A 21,579-nucleotide genomic window follows, 5' to 3' on the forward strand; every position below is an offset into this window, starting at 1 on the left:
TAAACAAGGCACACAGTTCCACCATTAAGCCTGGCGACCAACAGCTTGCTGAACAATGCCAACAATCCTGTTACCTTTCTCTGGCCAAAGTGCCATGTGATTCTTCACAACTTCAAGCCTGCATTCTCTGCAAATCTCCACTCCCCAAGCAGATGGCCTTGCCTGGTAGAATGCAGAATTCTCATGTCAGCTGTGCTAAGTTAGTGACTTTCTATTCTACTCTGTGGTTTCCTAGACACACAGTTCCTTAGAAGGGAAGGAGGTGTGGACTGAGCAAGAATCCTGCCTATCCCCTCCCCTAAATAAGAATAATTCCCAGTTACATCTATGTTACTCATCAAACTTTCTGAGTAAATGGTTCTGCTAAAAGGGATTTGCAAACATTTATTAGATCTACACATCCCACCCACGTGGGGTTTTGTGTAAAGAGCACCAATATATGAGCAAACAAAAGGACAGCTGCTCTGACTGCAGAGGAGACACACTACTGCTCAGTTTTCCCATAATTCTCCACCTCAGCCCTTTTTAGGAACCCTCAGGCTCTGAAGAACACAATAAAAAAAATAAAAACAAAACACAACATTGCTCTAGGCAAAATAGGCGCCTACACTTGTCCCCTGAACTTCCTGCCACTGAGTCTTAGTTCATACTCTCTCTTCAGCTTGGGATGTCAACAAATGAAAATTCCATGAGAATAAGAATTTGTTCCAAGTCAGTGACTTGAAGAGTACTAGGCACATAGTAAGTGCTCAGTAAAGACATGTTGAATGAATACTTTTCCTCCTAACCTCCTGTCAAAGTCACTCTTCAGTGTCAATGCAGATAGCATCTTCTTTAAAAAGTCTTCTACAGTCCTGCAACATAGAATTAGATTATGTGTCCTACAAATGTTGGGCAGTAGGCCAGGCATGAGGATACAGAATTTAAGACAGAGTCCCTGCTTTCAGAGGCACTCAGTCTGGAACTCTTATACCTACATGAGAGTCCTTATATTAATCTACTTTATATTCATGTATTTATTTACTTATTCAATAACTATGTGAATACCCATCACACGACAAACACAGAACTTGTATCTCCTATTCTCTTGTCTTCTAACTACCACAAAGGTGAGATTTAACAATTCTTGAACTGCATTTAAAATAATTATAGGGGCGCCTGGGTGGCTCAGTCGGTTAAGCATCCGACTTCGGCTCAGGTCATGATCTCACACTCCGTGAGCTCGAGCCCTGCATCAGGTTCTGTGCTGACAGCTCAGAGCCTGGAGCCTGCTTCAGATTCTGTGTCTCCCTCTCTGTCTGACCGTCCCTCACTTGTATTCTGTCTCTCTCTCAAAAATGAATAAATGTAAAAAAAAATTTTTTTTCAAAAACTGGATGGAGACACAACTACTTTCCATATGTTCCTATATGGTCACTAATATTAGAGCATGTATCATTTTTGGATTTAAAATATGAAAATTTTATTCTATTAAATATATAAAAAAGGCTTTTTTGTGTGTTTTAGTTTTAATATGGCATTCCTCAAATTCTGAGCATTTAACAATCATCCTACAAAATATAAACCACTCTGCTATACCAAGCCCCTTGATGAGGAAAGGAAGAAGGGCAGAGACGGTACATTAATGACTTCTCTTCTCACAGAAAGGCTCATATGGTGAGGGGAGAGAAGGGAAAGGGATAATGTTGAGGAGAAAAGATTTAAACACAATAAAGTGTTAATTAAAAAAAAATAAAACAATGTGAAAATGCAAATTATTGGCAGATTCCCAAGCTTCCTTTAAAAAAAAAAAGGCCAATTAACCCATATGTGTTAAATCATGTTTCCAATGTTTTTCTTTTCCCCGTTGGTCAGTATCGTAGTTGTGAGTCAAATTCCACATACTAGGGGCACCTGGGTGGCTCAGTTGGTGAAGTGTCTGACTCTTGATTTCGGCTCAAGTCACGATCTCACGGTTGCAAGATGGAACCCCATGTCGAGCTCTACACAGAGTGTGGAGCCTGCTTAAGATCTGTCTCCTTTCCACCCACCCTTGGCACCCCTCCCCCATGCTCTCTCTCAAAAAAAAAAAAAAATCCACATACTAAATCCCCTTTAGGAAATACACTGTATCAAGAACACCAGCAAACATTCTAAAAGCCTGAAGTCACTAGTTTAGAGCACTCTAGGATAAGTACTATTTCATCTGCTTTCAAAACCTACGCAGTAAGTCATTCCTAAACTATACTAGGTGTATATACTAGGTGTATATACTAGGTGTCTTATATCCAGCACCGTAAAGGAATGGGATGGCTGCTATGATTCCTACACCCTGATATCTGCATAGCACTTTACAGTTTAAAAGCTCTCTGATACACATGAATCAAATGTTCTAGCTCATTAGAAAGCATTCGAATAAAATACATACACCTATCATAAACATATGCAACAAGTTAATCTCTGATCAACAAAAAGGTGGCAGAGCATGAATTTGAAATGTATGCTTATGAGCCATTATGAATATCGGTTACAACTGTATAGCAGATACCTAGTATTTTCATAAAGGGAAAACTTTAGCTGAGAAACCACACAAAACCAAAAGCTCACTATAACTTTCATAAACAAAGATCAATTTCTTTGAACAAACTATACTCCAGTAGACTGTGACTAACAGTTAAGAAGTAATCCACTCACAGTTTTCTCCTAGTACATCAATAACAAACACAGAAAAAACACCTGGGTGCCTCAGTTGGTTAAGCATCCGACTCTTGATCTCAGCTCAGGTCATGATCTCATGGTTCATGAGATCAAGCCCCACATTGGGCTCCACGCTGTCAGTTCGGGGGTCTGCTTGGGATTCTCTCTCTCCCTCTCTCTGCCCCTCCCCCCCCCCAAAATAAACAGACATGAAAGAAATTTTTTTAAAAATAACAAACATGGGAAAATCTGGGCTTTAATCCTTGACAAATTATTTCTCACAACACTGGTTCCCCAAAGGGAGGAGGGAAATACTTGGTAAATCATGCAATGATGATTTTGCAAAAGGATTAACATAACTATACTATTAAAGTTTGATTAAGATAATTTTTTTTAAGTTTATTTATTTTGAGAAAGAGATTGAGAGAGAGAGAGCGAGAGAACACAAGCAGAGGAGGAGCAGAGAAAGAGGGAGAGAGGCTTCCAAGCAGGCTCCATGCTCCAGGCAGCGCCCAAAGCGGGTCAATCTCAGGATAATGAGATCATGACCTGAGCTGAAATCAAGAGTTGAACACTTAATTGACCGAGCCACCCAGGCTCCCCAAAATAATTACAGTTTTAAAACTGAAAAACCTATGGAGTGCCTGGGTGGTTCAGTTGGTTAAGCGTCCAACTTCAGCTCAGGTCATGATCTCATGGTTCATGGGTTTGAGCCCCGCGTCGGGCTCTGTGCTGACAGCTCAGAGCTTGGAGCCTGCTTCAAATGTGGTGTGTCCCTCTCTCTCTGCCCCTCACCCACTCACACTCTATCTCTGTCTCTCAAAAATGAATAAATGTTAAAAAAATAAGAAACTGAAAAATCTAATTTAAAAAAATCTAACTAGGCACTCAAAATAACACATATGCCAAAACGCCAAACACTAAAAATGAAAGACATATTTCTATTTACTTTTAGATATGACAAAAATGAACAAATCATATGCTTTCCACTCACTGGAGGTATTTTACACAGATTATATAAGACTTTTTCAGGAAAACACTCTATATAAATGAAGCCAGTAAGGCATACTTTCAGATATTTAGGATAGTCCAAATAGACTCTTCTCTTAGAGAAGAGAATGAAAAATAGGTCTGTTCACAGAGAAACAAGACATCATAAAATGAGTAAGAATAAGAGTTCAAGTGTAAGACTCAAATGAGGTTAAGTAATAGCCAGAAAAGGCCACGTAAAGCACATCCATTTAAAACAGAGATCAATTTTGACAATAAGAGTGGGAATGAGAAGTCACATTAGGACACTCTTGAAAAAAAATGTTTAAATAGTGTTTTTAAATCTTATATGTAATAAAATATATAATAAAGTTCTATACGTAATAAAAAAATAAGGTTATAATAACTATGTGCTTATTCCTAGGATGTAAAAACAGTGAATCAAATGTTGCGTCTGTGGCAAAAATTTTTCCAACAAACTGGATGAGAGCCGATTCAACATCATTTGATTTCCACAGTGCAATCATAAAAAAGGGTTTTTGGTTCCGGAGGGTTTTTTGTTATGTTTTTCCCCCAAAACAAAGGCTACATGAAGTTTCCCAAATGCCTGTCTTCATATATTTTAATATTCAGATCATCTCTTTTTAAATGACTCTAACTCAAGGTCATCTTTCTTGGCCTTCTTCTTCTTCTTTACTTTTTAACTTTTTCGGTATGTAACATCCGAAAACCAGCTAAGGAGCCTATCCCACAAAGAAAGCAAAGACAGATGCACAGGGTAAGTGAAGTGGGGTTGTGGAATGTAAACTAATTCTATGACTGGCACATTAGTGAATATTTTGCTTTCCTATACAACTCTTCCTGTAACCTCATATTGGAGGGACTTGGATAATGAATTCTCCACTAACGAGAAACCCCTGTATTTGTATCCTTACTACCTGCTGAGATAACAAGAGGAGATGTACATCCTGGTCTGAATGTCTTAGGATATGTAAAATAGATCTCGGTCAGGACCACATTACAAATGATTTTTTTTAAATGCAATATAATACTGTACCAAGGTTGTCAGGGAGTTCCTTTTCATATAGAGCCTCTCCAAGTACTGTAGTCCCTCATCTTTCAGTAACTCCAATGGAAAATGGTGCAGATTCCTGTAATTTAAGAACAAATTCTTGTGCTTTTCCAGCCTTGCCACAGAGATCGTCTTACAAAGTTCAGATGCCATGACTGAATGTATCCCATCAGGCACACTGCAGCACTACATCTTGTCAAAATTGGTCCATTTCTAAAGAGAACAAGAAAATTGAATCATTATGATAGTGTTCATAAGCACTGCCAAATAAACCAGTTAGCACACACAGCTATTAGCAGACACTAAAGAGAGAGTTACACATTTGATCCCTATATTTTTCCTTCATAACAACTGAACATATTTAGATGAGAGCAACTATTTAAATACTCTCACTACTTAAGCAATATGTACCACTTCGCAGCAACAGTCCTAACTGAAAAACTAGTTCTTGAACTTGAGATAGGAATGCCTAATAGAAGAGAGACTAGTTTCATAACATGCACCCAAAGAAAGCTTAAAAATCAGATAGAGCAAACCCATTCCCTTCTTGAGCTACCTCATTTTATGTGTAGCTTAAGGTGTTTCAAAAATATTGCTAAATACATACAAAACATCTAGACCACTTACAGCTTTACTTTCCTCATTTCTTACTATGTACAGAATATTGTCCTATATCCTAATTTTTTCCTTCTTTTACCTCTATTTTTTTTCCTTCTTCACTTTGTAGATTATCAGAAGCAGTAAAGAAACAGGTCCAGGAATATACAGTTTTATTATTTCAATGAAAGAAGAAACACTGCACTAGGAAATAAGAACCTTGTATTATTTTCTTACAATCTTTTCAGGCCTCAGTTGCCTAACATATACAAGGGAGACAGCAATTTATTGGTAAAGCCCAGAACCCAGAACAGATTAAATTCCATTCTAGCTCTGAAAGTGACCGGGTAGCAAGAGAAATAACATTTGCCATCTTATCAACTAGGCACAGAGCAGAAACAAACTTCACAATCACTTAACTAACACAAGAGGAAAAAAACTCAGAGCTTCAACAATGTTGTCCAAGGTCAAATGGCTCATAAGGGATAAAAGCAAGGACTCCCCCCTCCCCACTTTGGGGTAGAGATGAGGGTGTCCAGTGGATTTCAAAGACTGGGTTCTTCACAGGATTCCAAAGGATATTAAGGAAATGCAAAAACATTAAAAGGCTGAGTGAGCTCTGTGCAAAACCCTCATTTTCCTGGGCATCCGTTCTGGAACTCCCTAACTGAAAGTGCCTTTCAAAGAAAAAAATTTTTTTCTTAAGAAAAACTATTTTCACTGGGCCTTAACACAAAGTTAGTGCAAAATGCAGTAACATAAGCGTTCCATTAGCAGAGTTTTGTAACTTTTTTGGTAATTTTCTATTATTTCCAAACTCCCAATTCCTATCTAGTATGAAAGCACTTGCCATTTCATCGAAAAGGGCAGACAATGTGGAATATTCAATAATATCCCTGGTGCAACATAAGAATTCAAAACCTTCCCATACTGATTCTACCTACACACTTAACCTGTTTTTATGAGACATATGTCACTTTGAACAACATATTCCATCTTTCTACATCTTAATTCTCTGACCTGCAAAGCAGAAGGGAACTAAACCAGAATCGATGATTCTGTGTCGAAAGAGAAGTTTGCTGGGTTATTACTCACTGAAGTAGTAAAGTGGAAGCAGGTTAGATGGCTCACAAGGGCTGCAAACTTAACACATTTTGCTTTTCATCAGCAATCCGAATTCTCCCCAGTGTTTTTCATCCCTTAAATGGAAAGCTTTAAGTCATGAGTGGGTCCATCCTGCCATTCACCTGGTACCTCCAATTTATCTTAAGGCCAGTGGTTTCCATCTCCGAAATACATCTCAAGTCCATCCACATCTCTCCACCAGCCAAAACCAAAAACCACTCTCATCTCCGGCCAGAGCCGTGAGTATTACTGGTGTCCACTCTAGATACTTTCTAACACATTAACCACTTAGCAGTGGACCTTTAAAAATGTAAATCCCATGGTCCCTTCTCAGGGAAACTCACTCCCTAGTGCACACATATCAACTAAACACAGCCTTCAAACGTTTGTAACAAAATCAAGCTCTTCCCAAGCATTGAGGGCTCCTCATAATCTGGCCCCCCCTCCCACCTCGCTTCTCCAGCCTTATCTGGAGATAAGATATTCCCTTCCCTGGCTTCTCACCAAGCTCCTGGGCTTTTCTAGTCCTTTTTTCCTAGTCTCTTGGAAGAGTCCAACTCTTCACACCAGTTGCTACCTCTCCTCTTAGCCTGGAAAGCACTGTCCCATCAACCTTTGGGTTTCAAAGTAAAAATCACTCTTCTCCTGTTTTGTTTTTTTTTTTTTTTTTTTTTTTTTTTATATGGAGGCCTCCTCACGATCTGGAATCTAAATATTTACTGGTGTATCTATTGTCAATCTAGCCAACCGACTGGAAGCTCCTGAGGGCAGACGTCTTGCTCTTTCTTCACTCTTGTATACCCGCCTGGACACAATATCTAGCACAAAGCAGGTGCCCTCAAATGGCATGTAATACTGCAAGGTAGATTTTTTTTCACTTTCTAATCTTTGGTCATCTTGTAGATACTACATCCTAAATGCTTGCTAAGTACCATAAAGAGCCCTAACCCATACAACTACGCATTGCAATAGACATTATTTAGCCTGTTTTATACATAAGGAAACTGAGTTTCTCAGAGGGTAATAACTTGCCAGAATTCCAACCCAGGTGGACCGACTGCAAAGTCTGTGCACTGCCTTACAATATAGCCTTTCAGGCACTTCAGTGTTCAATGGAGCCTGTTTCTTCCATATTATTAAATTTAAGTAGTAGCCAACGCTTATACAAATGTGAGACTACAAAGCAAAACTACACCCAAAATCCACACTCACTGATGAAGATCCAATAAAAGAATTCAGTGTAACCTAATTGCTTTCCTTCTGAATCCTGAAGGCTGGGATTGGGCTGCCTTTAAAACATCATTTCACCCTGCTAAAATACATCTGGCTACAAAGGCAGTGTGGGAGATAAAATCTACATAAATGAAATCTGAAAGGTGCCAATAAAAATGCTAATGGTTTTCCAAAACGCATTCATTGGCAAGATACAGCCTTTACCAAGATGGTTAATTTCTTCCACAAATTCCCTTCACTACCTCTTAATCTACTAACGATAAATGGGACACTTAATAATATTAACGGTATGCCAAGTGTACCTCCACAAATTTTCTGACATGTAAACACCAACCCACTTTATTATTGTTTAAAACAAGTAAACAAATCCTTCCACCTTAAGAAAATCCACACATGTTAAGCAGGTGTGTGTAAAAGGAGACCCTCAGACTGACTTCCGTATTTAATTCAGTAGAATACCCACTCCAATTTTCTAATACTGGAAATCAGAGAATTAAAAATTGTATATTAAAAGCATTTGTAAAAGACTGTTTTCCCAGTAAGTCTTGGGCAAAACACCTGCCGCTTTGCCCGAGTTAACCAAACACTAAGGTCGTTACAGTTTGGAAGCAGCGAGCTCAGTGGCAGGGATTTCACAGACCCGATATCGGAATTCTGCAGCCATAGAGGGCGGGGAGGGCCCGGCAGCTATGGCGACCCGAGGCCGGACGGGCCCGCTCGGGCCAGGGACCACTCGCCGCTGCCCGGACGCTTCTGCCGGATCCAGCGTGCTGGCCGGGGAGCCGGGCCAGGGGGCCCTTGGCACGCGAGCCACCCGAAGCAACAGACGGCCGCACTCACCTCGGCGCCGGCGGAGCCAGCGCTCCGGGCGCAGGCGGCGCTGGACTGCCAACCGAGGGTCGGAGAGAGGGGCGGGGCGCCGACGGCAGTGGGCGGGGCGAGGCGAGGACGGCGGGGGGACGGGGCGGGGCGGAACCCGAGCTCCTGAGAGTTGGGAGGGAAGACGGAACATCGCGATAATTCTCCCCTGTTCTCGCGGTTTCAAAACATCTTGCACGAGATGTTCGTTTTTCAAGCGCTGTGCCTATTGGCCAAAAGCTCGGCTTCCTCCAGCCTGGCCTCGCCCGTAGCTTAACTTAGACTTCCGGCTCCGGCTGGGGTTTTGCTGTGCTGAGGGCACTTTTTCCCTTTACTCGTTGAGGGGGGCAACTTAGCCCTTCCCAGCCTAGGGACTTGCCAATAACTGATTTGTTCTTTCATTCATACATTCATTCAGGGACTCGTGCACTTATTCATTGTATACATTAAGGAATTACAACAACAGTAGTAACACCGAGCGCTTATTGTGTACCAGGCAGCGTTCTAAGAGCTGTGCACAATCCCTTAAACCCTCACAGCAGTCTCATGACACAGGTACTAGTATCATACTCGTTTAACGAATGAAAATCTGATGTCTGGAAGGTTTATGTAATATGGCCAAGGTTAGTTATCAAGAGGTGAGCCTAAGCATGGGATTTAAGGGCTCACTGTGCGCGCTGACAGGTTCGTTCCAAAGATGAGGTGGGTAACCTAGTCTCTGCTCTTGAAATACCTAAAGTCTATTGTGTGAAACGGTTGCTAAAAGGGACACTAACAGCTTAGTAAATTAAATATTATGGCAGTTCCTAGAATGACTGAGTAGGCCGTCAAATAATTCTTCAAAATGAGAATTCCTATGTCCGCGGAAAGATAACATCAAAGGAAGAAAGCATTATGCTGGTAAAAATAAAAATAATAATAGTAACTAATAATTCTAAACATTGCTAAGGAACATTTTAAAAACATTTATTTTTTAAATATGATGTTTGTTAACATGGCAACTTTCTGAAATGAAGGGTTTTTTAAACTTCCTCTCATGAATCTGCTGTCATTCATTGTTCTTTGAAAAGCTTGATGTTGATTAATTTATTAGCGATTCATTGCCAGGCAACCTTGACTTTATAACTAGTTTCCTGTTGGTTTATTTAATTACTGTTAGAGATGAATCTCTAAAGCAAAGTTATACTAAATGAAAGTAACATTTATTCCAAGACGAGGTATGAGTTATAATGAAACACTTACCAATTACCTATTTATTAAACCTGGCCGTCAAAAGTTCCGGAACTATGTGGCATGGTGAATGTTATGTACTTCTAAGAACTTTGATATAAATACTTAGATACCTAAGAATTCTTAGATACCTAAGAATTTGTAGTACTTAGGAACTTTTTGCTGGACTTAAAACGAGGAAACCTAGTTTATGTAAAAACAAAAATACTTAGGTTATTAAGGATCAACCTAAATAAAAAGACTTGCTCCTAATACTGGAAAGTGACTCCAAAAATGATTAACAATAGGTCTTTTTAAAAGTAATCAATGTTAGCCACTTAGTTTTCATTTCTTAAAAACAAAAGAAATATTTTAATGCATTAATTTAACATCCAATTTTTTTAAATAAAATTTTTAAGTTTATTTTGAGAGAGAATGAGCTGGGGAGGGGCAGAGAGGAGGTGGGGGACAGGATCTGAAGCAGTTTCTGTGCTGACAGCAGAGAGCCACAGCATGGCTGGAACTCAGGAACCGAGCCCCAGTCAGATGCTTAACAGACTGAGCAACCTGGGCATCCCTAACATCTGATTTTTGTTTTTGTTTTTTTCCATATGTATAAGTATAATTTATTGTCAAGTTAGCTAACGTACAGTGTATACAGTGTGCTCTTGGTTTTGGGGGTAGATTCCCATGAATCATCACATAAACAGCCAGTACTCATTCCAGCAAGTGCCCTCCTCAATGCCCATCACCCATTTCTCCCCTCCCCTGCCCTCTCCCATTAACCCTGTTTGTTCTCTGTGTTTAAGAGTCTCTTATGGTTTGCCTCCCTCTGTTTGAAACTATTTTTTCCCCTTCCCTTCCTCCATGGTCTTCTGTTAAGTTTCTGTGAAAACATATGATACCTGTCTTTCTCTGTCTTATTTCACTTAGCATAATACCCTCCCATTCCATCCACGTTGTAACATCCTATTTTTGATCATAAATAATGAATTATCTTTAAATAACTTCTACAGCCCTGAAATTGCTATAAAAACAGCCAAGGGATTCTGTGCCAGAATGTCAATTTGAATGTGTATCGATTTTCACAAAACACTCAAAATTCCTTAATCTGGCAATTTGGCAATCTTTGACAAACTTTAACATCAAAAGGCAGCAATACCACTTTAAGAAAATTCCAAGAAAAAGAAAACCCCATTTTAAAATTCCCACCTCTGGCCCTCTGGGATTGGGTTGCAAACTTCCACAAAATACTCTCCTCCACTCCCTATTGGTGCATGCTCTATCATTCATTGTTCGCCTGGAGTTTTGTGAGGTACCAGGTTGCTTTACGGGAAAAGACTGCTATAATTTAGTCTGCAACTGCCCTGCTTTAGACTTTTTCATGGTGATTAATTTGTACAAAGAATCACCAAACTCATACAGCGGGAACCAAACTGGCAAATCAGGCTGCGGAGACAACTGTGTAATTCGCTCGAAAAAGAAACAGAGATCCTCTCCTGCGTACTGGGTAAATTGACAAAGGATTTTACGACACAGAGATTTGAGAGTTAAAGAAACTTTTCCGGTTTTTCGATAGTTTTAAAGGAGTAAGCGTCAAAGGAGAACCAGATAAAATACAGGCACAATCGTGGCAGGAAAAGGAGTTTTTAGAAGCTGTTTTTAGGGTGAGATTGGAAGAATGTTATTTCCAAATAATCGTTGAATTTTTGAATGGTAAAGGGAACAAGGGAAAAGAAAAAGATTAATTATAGATTATTGTATTTCCTAAACTGCTGTGATTTATTGTTTAATATGGATTTAGAGGGACACTTAGTAATATTATTGTAATTGTTAAGTGAAATACATATTTCTGTATACTATAATACCTATCATAATAGATAATCAAAATATAAGAGAAAATTAGAATCCGCTTTGGATCCAAAATGTGTGTATATTTGTAGATTGGGTTATTCAGAGACAAATCTGCTAATGACCCAGGAAAACATAGTGTTGTTATATGTACCAGAATCAATGGGTAATTAATATAAGGATAAATTCTCAAAAAAGAAACCCAACATTTGTATTTTCAAAATGATATTTTCATTAAAATTATGAGGGACACCTGGGTGGCTCAGTCGGTTGCGCCGCCGACTTAGGCTCAGGTCTATGATCTCACAATTCGTGGGTTCGAGCCCTCCATCGGGCTGTATGCTAACAGCTCAGAGCCTGGAGCCTGCTTCAGATTCTGTGTCTCCCTCTCTCTCTGCCCCTCCCATGCTCATGCTCTGTCTCTCTCTCTCTCTTTCAAAATAAATAAACATTAAAAAAAATTAAAACATGAAAGCTCAGGAAAATATTGATAAGCAAGAATAATTTTTATTTGAAATAGCAATATAATGTATTTTTTAGGATTCAGCCAAATATATAATGCCAAAGTATAGCACCTTAAAGATTCTTCATGTATTAGTTCAACTAATAAATATACTTCGTGGCACATCTATATCTACAGAGCATAAATTAGAGTAGGAATGCAAAAAATATTTTTTGAATGGCTTCTGTTATAGGGGGATATAAAATAATAAAATAAAGTCTCTCAAAAAACTCATACTCTAGCTGGGAAATGAGGCTTAAAACATCTAAACCAGAACTTCTGGACAGCTCTTGATGCATAGATACCTATTGTAAACCACAGGCACTTCAAGAGTATATATATATCAGTGTGACCTGAAACATTCAGAGGGAGCTTCACAACATGCTTAAGACCCAGTTTGGTCCTGAGCAATAGGCAAAATTTCAGTAGATAAAAAAGGAGGGAATTGGCATACCAGGTACTGGTTGAGTTGTTAGCAAATACGTGCAAGCCTGAAACATGATGGACTCTGACTGCAGCAGAAGGTTCATTTGGGGACCTGTTTTTCGTGTGTGTTTTTTTTAAGCAAAAAAGACCCCCAAAAAGTTGCATAAAGAGTCAAAATTGCAGGAATTAAGGGGTTTGGTCCTAGGTTTTCAGAAGGAGTGAGACCTAATGAGAGTAGTAACTGAAGAAGATAAAACTGATAGCCTAATTTTAGATCGTTCCAAGAACAGAGACTAGGAATTAAAAGGACTTACTACTGTAACTAATGGAGTACAGATTGGTTAGCAGCCTTGTAAGAGACTTTATCCAAATTACTTTACTTTCCTATGGTTGACTAACAAATCTTAATGCATTTCTTTGCATTTTTCTAAAGCGTTGAGCTTATTTTTGGTCTAGTGGTACAAATACGAATTTTACTAGGTGTGGTGGTAGTTGTGCAATTAACACAATTAAAAGGGATCATTGTTCACATTAGATAAGTTCTTATTCCTTTTCCCTAGGATTTAGAACTATTTCTTGGTTCTGTTCAGCTGAATTGAAGGAGTTTCAACCAAAGCAAAAACAAAACAAAAAAAAACCCTTATGATCGAAGAACATCATGAGAATATGGGAGGTATTCTTCCTCAGACCGTAGGCTTTCACCTGACGTGTTTCTCTGAGACAAAACTAAATTCCATACACTCAGTGAGCTGCCACCAGGTACCAGATACTTTCCACAGTGTTGGGCAAACAGGTGAATCAAGGATTAGCTCCCCCGATAAAAAGTAAAGTCCTTCAGAAACACCAAGCTGGATGTTTGTCTCCTGCCTCAACACTTGCTTCAAAGAATCCAAAGCTCATCCATCCTAGTTTGTTTTTTTTCTTTTTTCTTTTTTGAGAAAGAAATAGCATGAGGAGGGGAGAGGGGCAGAGGAAGAGAGAGAGAGAGAATGCCAAGCAGGCTCCACACTCAGCACAGAGCCCGACGTGGGGCTCTATCCCACAACCGTGGGATCATGACCTGAGCCAAAATCAAGAGCAGCGCTCAACTGACTGAGCCTCCCAGGCATCCCCATCCTAAGTTTTTGATCAGTGGTTCTTAGTTAAATAGACAGAGAAGGAGGAATCTCTGGCTGTGGAAAATAATCTTTGAGACAAGGCCCCCTGCTGCAGATGACCGATGTGGTGGACCAAATTGCGCTCACCAAATTTACGCCAATATCTCATTACTCCCCTGTATATCCTAGCCCTCTTTGCAGTTCAGGGAAGAATGAAATGTTAGCACTCGTGACCTGTGTCACTTCTGGCCAATAGCGGTGAAAAGCTCATCCACAGTTTTCCAATCTCCCGGTGTGCCGTGACGCCTGTTAGTTAAAGCTTGGTCAGCTTGGATCTCTAAGTGGCTTTGTGGATCATACATTCCACTCCCCACCCCCTACTCTGAAACCAAATGAGTCGATAGCATGAAGGAGCTAATGTTACCTCATTTTAGCCTATCCAGTCGTGTCCGCCTGTTAGCAGGTTTTCCCCTTGGGACATTGGCATTTCATTTAAGTTTTTTGTTTGTTTCTTTGTTTGTTTTTTAATTTGAGAGGGAGAGAACATGTGAGCGGGGTAGAGGAGCAGAGGGAAAGAGAGAATCTTAAACAGGCTCCACACTCAGCATGGAGCCTTACACGGACTCCATCCCACAACCCTGGGATCACCAGCTGAGCCGATATCAAGAGTCAGAAGCTCAACTGACTGAGCCACCCAGGTGCCCCTAAGTTTTCTTCAGTGAAAAAAGAACCTCCATAGGGGCACCTGGGTGGCTTAGTCGGTTAAGCATCTGACCTCGGCTGAGGTCATGATCTCGGTGGTCTGTGAGTTCCAGCCCCGAGTCAGGCTCCGTGCTGACAGAGCCTGCTTCAGATTCTGTCTCCCTCTCTCTCTGCCCCTCCCCCACTCAAGCCCTGTCTCTCTTTTTCTCAAAAATAAATAAACCTTAAAAAAAATTTTTTTTTGAAGAATTTCCATAATTAACTGAGTTTCAGGTATCAGGTGTTTGGAGAGAGAACTCACATCATGAAGATGGATTTTCTATTTTTTATTTTTTATTTTTTGCTTCTAAAAATTATTTTATCAGATTGGACAGTTTCAGATAACAATATCTTGCCATAAGACAGTAAACTGATTTGCAATTTCTAATAAATGATCTAACATTAATTTCTGCACTAACACATTCAAATCACAAAAAGAAAATCCTGCCAAACATATTTCAAAGATAAATGTAAAATGTGCATCTGTGTGCATATTATAAAAAGAAAAATATAGGTTTGAGATATCTGCCTTTCATGACTTACATTAAAAAAAAGGATTTTAAGAAAAGCATCAGACTTGCATGTTTTCTCTTTCTTCAATAAAGTTTTCTTTTTTTCCTTTTTTTTTTTTATAATTTATTGTCAAATTGGTTTCTATACAACACCCAGTGCTCATCCCAACAGGTGCCCTCCTCAATGCCCATCACCCACTTTCCCCTCTCCCCCACCCCCTCAGTTTGTTCTCCGTATTTAAGAGTCTGTTATGGTTTGCCTACTTCCCTCTCTGTAACTCTTTTTTCCCCTCCTTCCCCTCCCCCCTGGTCTTCTGTTAAGTTTCTCAAGATCCACATATGAGTGAAAACATATGGTATCTGTCTTTCTCTGCCTGTCTTATTTCACTTAGCATAACACTCTGCAGTTCCATCCACGTTGCTACAAAGGGCCAGATTTCATTCTTTCTCATTGCCAAGTAGTATTCCATTGTATATATAAACCACATCTTCTTTATCCATTCATCAGTTGATGGACATTTAGGCTCTTTCCATAATTTGGCTATTGTTGAAAGTGCTGCTATAAATATGGGAGTACAAGTGCCCCTATGCATCAGCACTCCTGTATCCCTTGGGGAAATTCCTAGCAGTGCTATTGGTGGTCATAGGGTAGATCTATTTTTAATTTTTTGAGGGACCTCCACACTGTCTTCCAGAGCGGCTGCACCAGTTTGCATTCCCACCAACAGTGCAAGAGGATTCCTGTTTCTCCACATCCTCACCAGCATCTATAGTCTCCTGATTTGTTCATTTTAGCTGCTCTGACCGGCATAAGGTGGTATCTCAGTGTGGTTTTGATTTGTATTTCCCTGAAGAGGAGTGACGTTGAGCATCTTTTCATGTGCCTGTTGGCCATCTGGATGTCTTCTTTAGAAATCTCTGTTCATGTCTTCTGCCCATTTCTTCCCTGGATTATTTGTTTTTCGGGTGTGGAGTTTGGTGAGTTCTTTATAGATTTTGAATACTAGCCCTTTGTCCGATATATCATTTGCAAATATCTTTTCCCATTCCGTCGGTTGCCTTTTAGTTTTGTTGATTGTTTCCTCTGCAGTGCAGAAGCTTTTTATCTTCATGAGGTCCCAATAGTTTATTTTTTCTTTTAATCCACTTGCCTTTGGAGATGTGTCAAGTAAGAAATTGCCGCAGCTGAGGTCAGACAAGTTTTTTCCTGCTTTCTCCTCTAGGGTTTTGATGATTTCCTGTCTCACATTCAGGTCCTTTATCCATTTTGAGTTTGTTTTTGTGAATGGTGTAAGAAAGCGGTCTAGTTTCATTCTTCTGCATGTTGCTGTCCAGTTCTCCCAGCACTATTTGTTAAAGAGACTGTCTTTTCTCCATTGGATATTCTTCCCTGCTTTGTCAAAGATTAGTTGGCCATACTTTTGTGGGTCCAATTCTGGAGTCTTTATTCTATTCCATTGGTCTGTGTATCTGTTTCTATGCCAATACCATACTGTCTTGATGATTACAGCTTTGTAGTAGAGGCTAAAGTCTGGGATTGTGATGTCTCCTGCTTTGGTTTTCTTCTTCAATATTACTTTGGCTATCCGTGGTCTTTTGTGATTCCATACAAATTTTAGGATTGCTTGTTCTAGCTTCGAGAAGAATGCTGGTACAATTTTGATTGGGATTGTGTTGAATGTGTAGATTGCTTTGGGTAGTATTGACGTTTTAACAATATTTATTCTTCCAATCCATGGGTATGGAATGTTTTTCCATTTCTTTGTATTTTTCATGAAGATGGTTTAATTGTTCATCCAGTAAACATTTCTTGAGGCCTACTAGGTGCCAGGAACTAATGCATATGATCTATGTATTCATAGAACCATAACATTAATTTAGGGTTGGTTTTCAAGATTTGGGAGTCTCAGCCACATTGTTTCGAGAATTAGGGCTGTCCTATCTTAGGAAAGTCCTGTAGTCATAGATATTTAAAAGCCAGAATTACACATAAAAGTGCATTGTTTATTCAGGTTTATAGCTATTTTTAATGGCTTTAGTGAAGTGTTATTTACATGTCATAAAATTCACTTATCTTAAGGATACAACTCAATTATTTTTTAGAAAATTTAGAGTTGTGCAAATATTAATCACATTGGAATTCTAGAAAATTCCATCACTTTAAAAAGAACCTTGTGCCCATTTGCAGGCACTTCCCACTCCTACCCCAGGCTAGGCAATCACTGATAAACTTTGTTTCTATAGGTTTGCCTTGTCTGGTATCATACTGTATGTGGTCTTTTGCATCTGGCTATAGCATAACGTTTTTGAAGTTCATCTATGTTATAGCATGTATCAGTATTCCATTCCTTTTTTATTGCCAAATAATATTCCATCATATGGACAAATCACATTTTGTTGATCCATTCACTAGTTGATGAACATTCGGATTGCTTTCAGTTTTTAGCTAGTGTAAATAATGCTGCTATGAAGATGTGTACAGGTTTTTGTGTGAACAGGTGTTTTTGGCCTCTTGAGTATATACCTATGCACGGAATTGCTGGTTTATGTGGTAATTCTATGTTTAACTTTATGAGGAATTACTCAACTGCTTTGCAAAGTGAATGCACAATTTTACTTTCTGCCAGTGATTTACGAGAAGTCCAATTTTTCTACACCCTCTCCAAAGCTTCTTATTGTCTGTCTCTTTGATTATAGTAATTCTGGTGGGTGTGAAGTGATTCTCATTGTAGTTTGGATTTTCATTTTCCAATGAGTAGTGATTTTGATTTTTTGCTTATTGGTCATTCATATATCTTCTTTGGTAAATTGTCTTTGCAAATATATTTTAAATGTTTTTATTTATTTTTGAGAGAGAGAGAAAGAGAGAGGGAGAGAGCATGCATGTGGAGGAGGGGCAGAGAAAGAGGGGGACAGAGGATCCAAAACAGGCTCTGCACTGACAGCAGAGAGCCCAGTGTAGGGCTTGAACTCACAAATTGCAAGCTCATGACCAGAGCAGAAGTCAGATGCTTCACCAACTGTGCCACCCAGGCACCCCATGTTTTTTCATACATTTTGCCTATTTTTTCTTGGGTTATGTGTCTTATTACCGAGTTGTGTTTATTATTTTTGGGGGGTTGAAGTTCATTATCAAATATGTGATATATCTACAAGTGTTTGGAAACATATTTGCAAATATATTCTCCTATTTTGTGAGTTGTCTTTTAACTTTCATTATGGTGTCTTTTGAAGCAACAAAAATTTTTAATTTTCATGAAGTCCAATTTATCTATTTTTTTCTTTTATCTATTGTGCCTTTGGCATTGTACATAAGAAATCTTTGTCTAACCCAAGCTTATACATAGCCCTATGTTTCCTAAGAGTTTTCCAGTTTTAGCTCTTACTTTTATGCCTTTGACCCAGTTAGAGTTAATTTTTGTATATGGTGTGAGTTAGAGCTCCAGATTCTTTCTTTTACATGTCCCTATCCAGTTGTTCTAGCATCATTTGTGAAAAGGACTATTATTTGCGCCTTGAATTACCTTGGTACTCTTGTCAAAAAATAATTGACCAGGGTGCCTGGGTGCCTCAGTTGGCTAAGCATCCAACTTTTGATTTTGGCTCAGGTCATGATCTCACAGTTTGTGAGATCAAGCCCCACATTAGGCTTTGTGCTTACAGTGTGGAGCCTGCTTGGGATTCTCTCTCCCTCTCTCTCTGCCCTTCCCTCACTTGCATGAGTGCTTTCTCTTTCTCTCTCTCAAAATAAATAAATAAACTTTAAAATAATAGTAATAATAATAATGATGATAATAATTGACCTTAAGTGTAAGGGTTTATTTCTGGACTCTCAATTCTATTCCATTAATCTACATGTCAGTCCTTATGCCAGTACCACTTGCTTTGATTACTGTAGCTTTTTAGTAAGTTCTTAAAATGGAAGTGTGAATCCTCCAACTTTGTTCTATTTTGGATTGTTTTAACTATTCTAGGTCTCTTTAATTTCCATGTGAATTTAAGGTCAAATTATACTCTCACAAAAAAAGGCAGTTGAAATTTTGATAGGGGTTACATAAAATTTATGGATCAACTTGGAGGGTATTGCTATCTTAATAATATGAAGGATTCTAATCCATGAACATGGAATATATCTCATTTATTTAGGTCTCCTTTGACTTCTTTCAGCAATGTTGCATAATTTTCATTGTACAAGTTTTGTACTTCTTTTGTTAAATATATTCCTAAGTACTTCATTCTTTTTGATGCTATTGTGTGTGGAAATGTTACCTTAATTTCATTTTCAGATTGATAGATATGTAATTTTTGTTTATTTTGTATCCTCTGATATTGCTGAAATTGTTTAATAGTTCTAGTAGGATTTTGTTATTGTTTTTGTTTTGTTTGGGTGTGTGTGTGTATCTCCCTTAGAATTGTCTCCATATAGGATCATGTCACCTGATAATAAAATTTTATTTCTTCCTTTCTAATCTTCATGCCTTTTATTTCTTTTTCTTGCTTTATTGCACTGGTTAGAATATCCACTACAGTCTTGAATACAAGTGGTGACAGCAAACATCCTTGCCTTGTTTCCAATCTTACAAGAGAATTATTCAAACATTCACCATTAAGTGTGATGTTAGCATTAGGGTTATTTTTAGTTTTTATTAGCCCTTTATCAGGTTAAGGAAGTTTTATCCTAAGTAGATGTTGGATTTTACCAAGTGTGGTTTTTTTTCTGCATTTATTAAAATGATCGTGTAGATTTTGTCTTCTATTCTATTAATGTGGTGTATTACATTAATGATTTCAGGTGTTAAACCAAATTTACATTCCAGGAATGAAGCCCCCATGGTCATAATGTATAATCTTTTTTATATGTTGCTGGATTTGGTTTTCTTTTTTTTTTTTAAGTTTATTTATTTATTTTGAGAATGACAGAGAGCACAAACAGGCAGGCACAGAGAGAGAGGGAGAGAGAAAGAATCCCAAGCAGGCTTCACACTGTCAGCGTGGAGCGCAACTCAGGGCTCAAACCTGAGCAAAACCAAGAATCGGATGCTCAACCAACTGAGCCACACTCAGGCCCCCTATATTTGTTTTTCTCATATTTTGTTGAAGACTTTTTGTGTTCACAATCATCAAGGGTATTGGTTTATTGTTTTCTTATTATGTCTTCATCTGGCTTTGGTATCAGGATAATATTGACCTCATAGAATGAGTTGTAAGGGATTTCCTCCTCTATTTTCTGATAGAATTTTCAAAAGATTCGTATTACTTCTTTAAAGGTTTATTAGGATTTGCCACTGGAGCCATCTAGGCCTGGGCTTAGCTTTGTGTAAATGTGTTTGGGTTTTTTGTTTGTTTGCTTTTGTTTTGTTTTGTTTTGTTTTGTTTTGTTTTGTTTTAGAGAAAGGGAGAGAGAGAATCTCAAGCAGGCTCCACACTCAACATGGAAACCAATAAGGGGCTGCATCCCACAACTCTGGGATCATGACCTGAGCCGAAATGAAGATTCAGACACTCAATCGACTAAGCCACCCAAGTGCCCTGCTTTGTGTAAATATTTTAAATTACTAATATAATTTATTTACTTGTTATAGTTCTATTCAGATTTTTTATTTCCTTTTTATACGGTTTGGGTATTTTATATCCTTCTAGGATGTTTTCCCATCTCAGCTTTTTGATGCCTCAGCTTACATAGGGGCAACGTTGCTTTTTAACTAGTAGACTCTCCTACAGTCATAATGGTTGTTATTTTCCAGGAGCCATGCCCTGGGGGCTCCTGCCCCTCCCTCAAGTTTCCCTACATCTCCCCACAAGTCAGCACCCAAAGGTTAACACCTGTAACAGCAGGGGACCTTCTGAACCTAGCTCCAGCATAGTTTCCATCTATACAGATTGGTTGGTCCTCCTGCTATACCAGTTATTAAGTTTTTGAACATCACCTCTTGGAAGTGGAAGACTGAGACCCCACTTCAGACCTCTTCTTCCTCCTATTTGGTTCTGGGGCTGATCGTATACTTCAGCATTCTACTGGGCATGTCTGGCAAAAAGAATAGCATCAATTGATTGGGTATGTCTGACCGGCAGTTGTAGGTACTGATTGAGAGGCCTGGGAAGCTTCACCCAAGGCTGAAAGGGAGAGGGTGGTGGGTGGGGCCTGGGCTGATAATCTAATGAAAATTTAAACCCCAGCTATGGCTATTACAAAGAAAAGAAAAGTGGCTGATGATAAGCATGTAGCTCCAAGTAAGTGAACTGAAGAGTCTGTCTTTGTGCTAAAAATGTTCCTACATGATGCAAGGCACATTGAAATGGACACGTATTTAAAGTGGGGTCATGGATTCAAATGTTTCCAGAAGCCAGGCTGGCTAATTGCTTCAGAGGTGCACATTTTGGTATTTAAACATCTCTGAAATTGGAATGCGTGTTACAATTGATAGCAGTGTTGTTGTTTTTCTTAGTGATTATAAAATAGTAGTATATCTTATAATCTTGTATAAGTGATGGTTTAGATTAGATTCAATGTAGGAAATGAGTGGCAAGTGACATGGGCCAAGAAAACCACACCGCTTAATGTCAGCCTTTCACTTTGAAAGAAAGGTATGGTGGAGAGCCTGGGTGGCTCAGTCAGGTAAGTGTCTAGCTTTGGCTCAGGTCATGATCTCAGAGTTCATGAGTTTGGGCCCCACATCAGGCTCTGTGCTG

General features: G+C 39.0%; 2 protein-coding genes across 10 annotated transcripts in view; one reads left to right on the forward strand and one right to left on the reverse strand.

Moving 5' to 3' along the window:
• Positions 1-8,636, reverse strand: part of LRRC28 (leucine rich repeat containing 28) — a 155,406-nt gene extending 146,770 nt beyond the window's left edge. For 2 of the 3 annotated variants that reach the window (XM_025918746.2, XM_025918744.2), the window contains exons 1-2: positions 8,534-8,636; positions 4,724-4,951 (exon numbers count right to left, since the gene is read on the reverse strand). In XM_025918746.2, the coding sequence (XP_025774531.1) occupies positions 4,724-4,891 (168 nt within the window). In that variant the 5' untranslated portion in view covers positions 4,892-4,951; positions 8,534-8,636. Of the gene's footprint in view, positions 1-4,723; positions 4,952-6,430; positions 6,535-8,533 lie in introns of all 3 variants that reach the window. The other variant, XM_086711438.1, reaches the window with a different exon arrangement.
• A 2,413-nt stretch (positions 8,637-11,049) lies between these two features.
• TTC23 (tetratricopeptide repeat domain 23) overlaps positions 11,050-21,579 on the forward strand; it is a 105,062-nt gene continuing 94,532 nt past the window's right edge. For 2 of the 7 annotated variants that reach the window (XM_025919731.2, XM_086711437.1), the window contains exon 1: positions 20,998-21,120. In XM_025919731.2, coding sequence (XP_025775516.2) covers positions 21,069-21,120 — 52 coding nt within the window. In that variant the 5' untranslated portion in view covers positions 20,998-21,068. The other 5 variants (XM_086711434.1, XM_086711433.1, XM_086711436.1 and 2 more) reach the window with 5 other exon arrangements.

This window comes from Puma concolor, chromosome B3 (assembly GCF_028749965.1).
Source record: "Puma concolor isolate L17-30 chromosome B3, mPumCon1.1.hap2, whole genome shotgun sequence".
Lineage (NCBI taxonomy): Eukaryota > Metazoa > Chordata > Mammalia > Carnivora > Felidae > Puma > Puma concolor.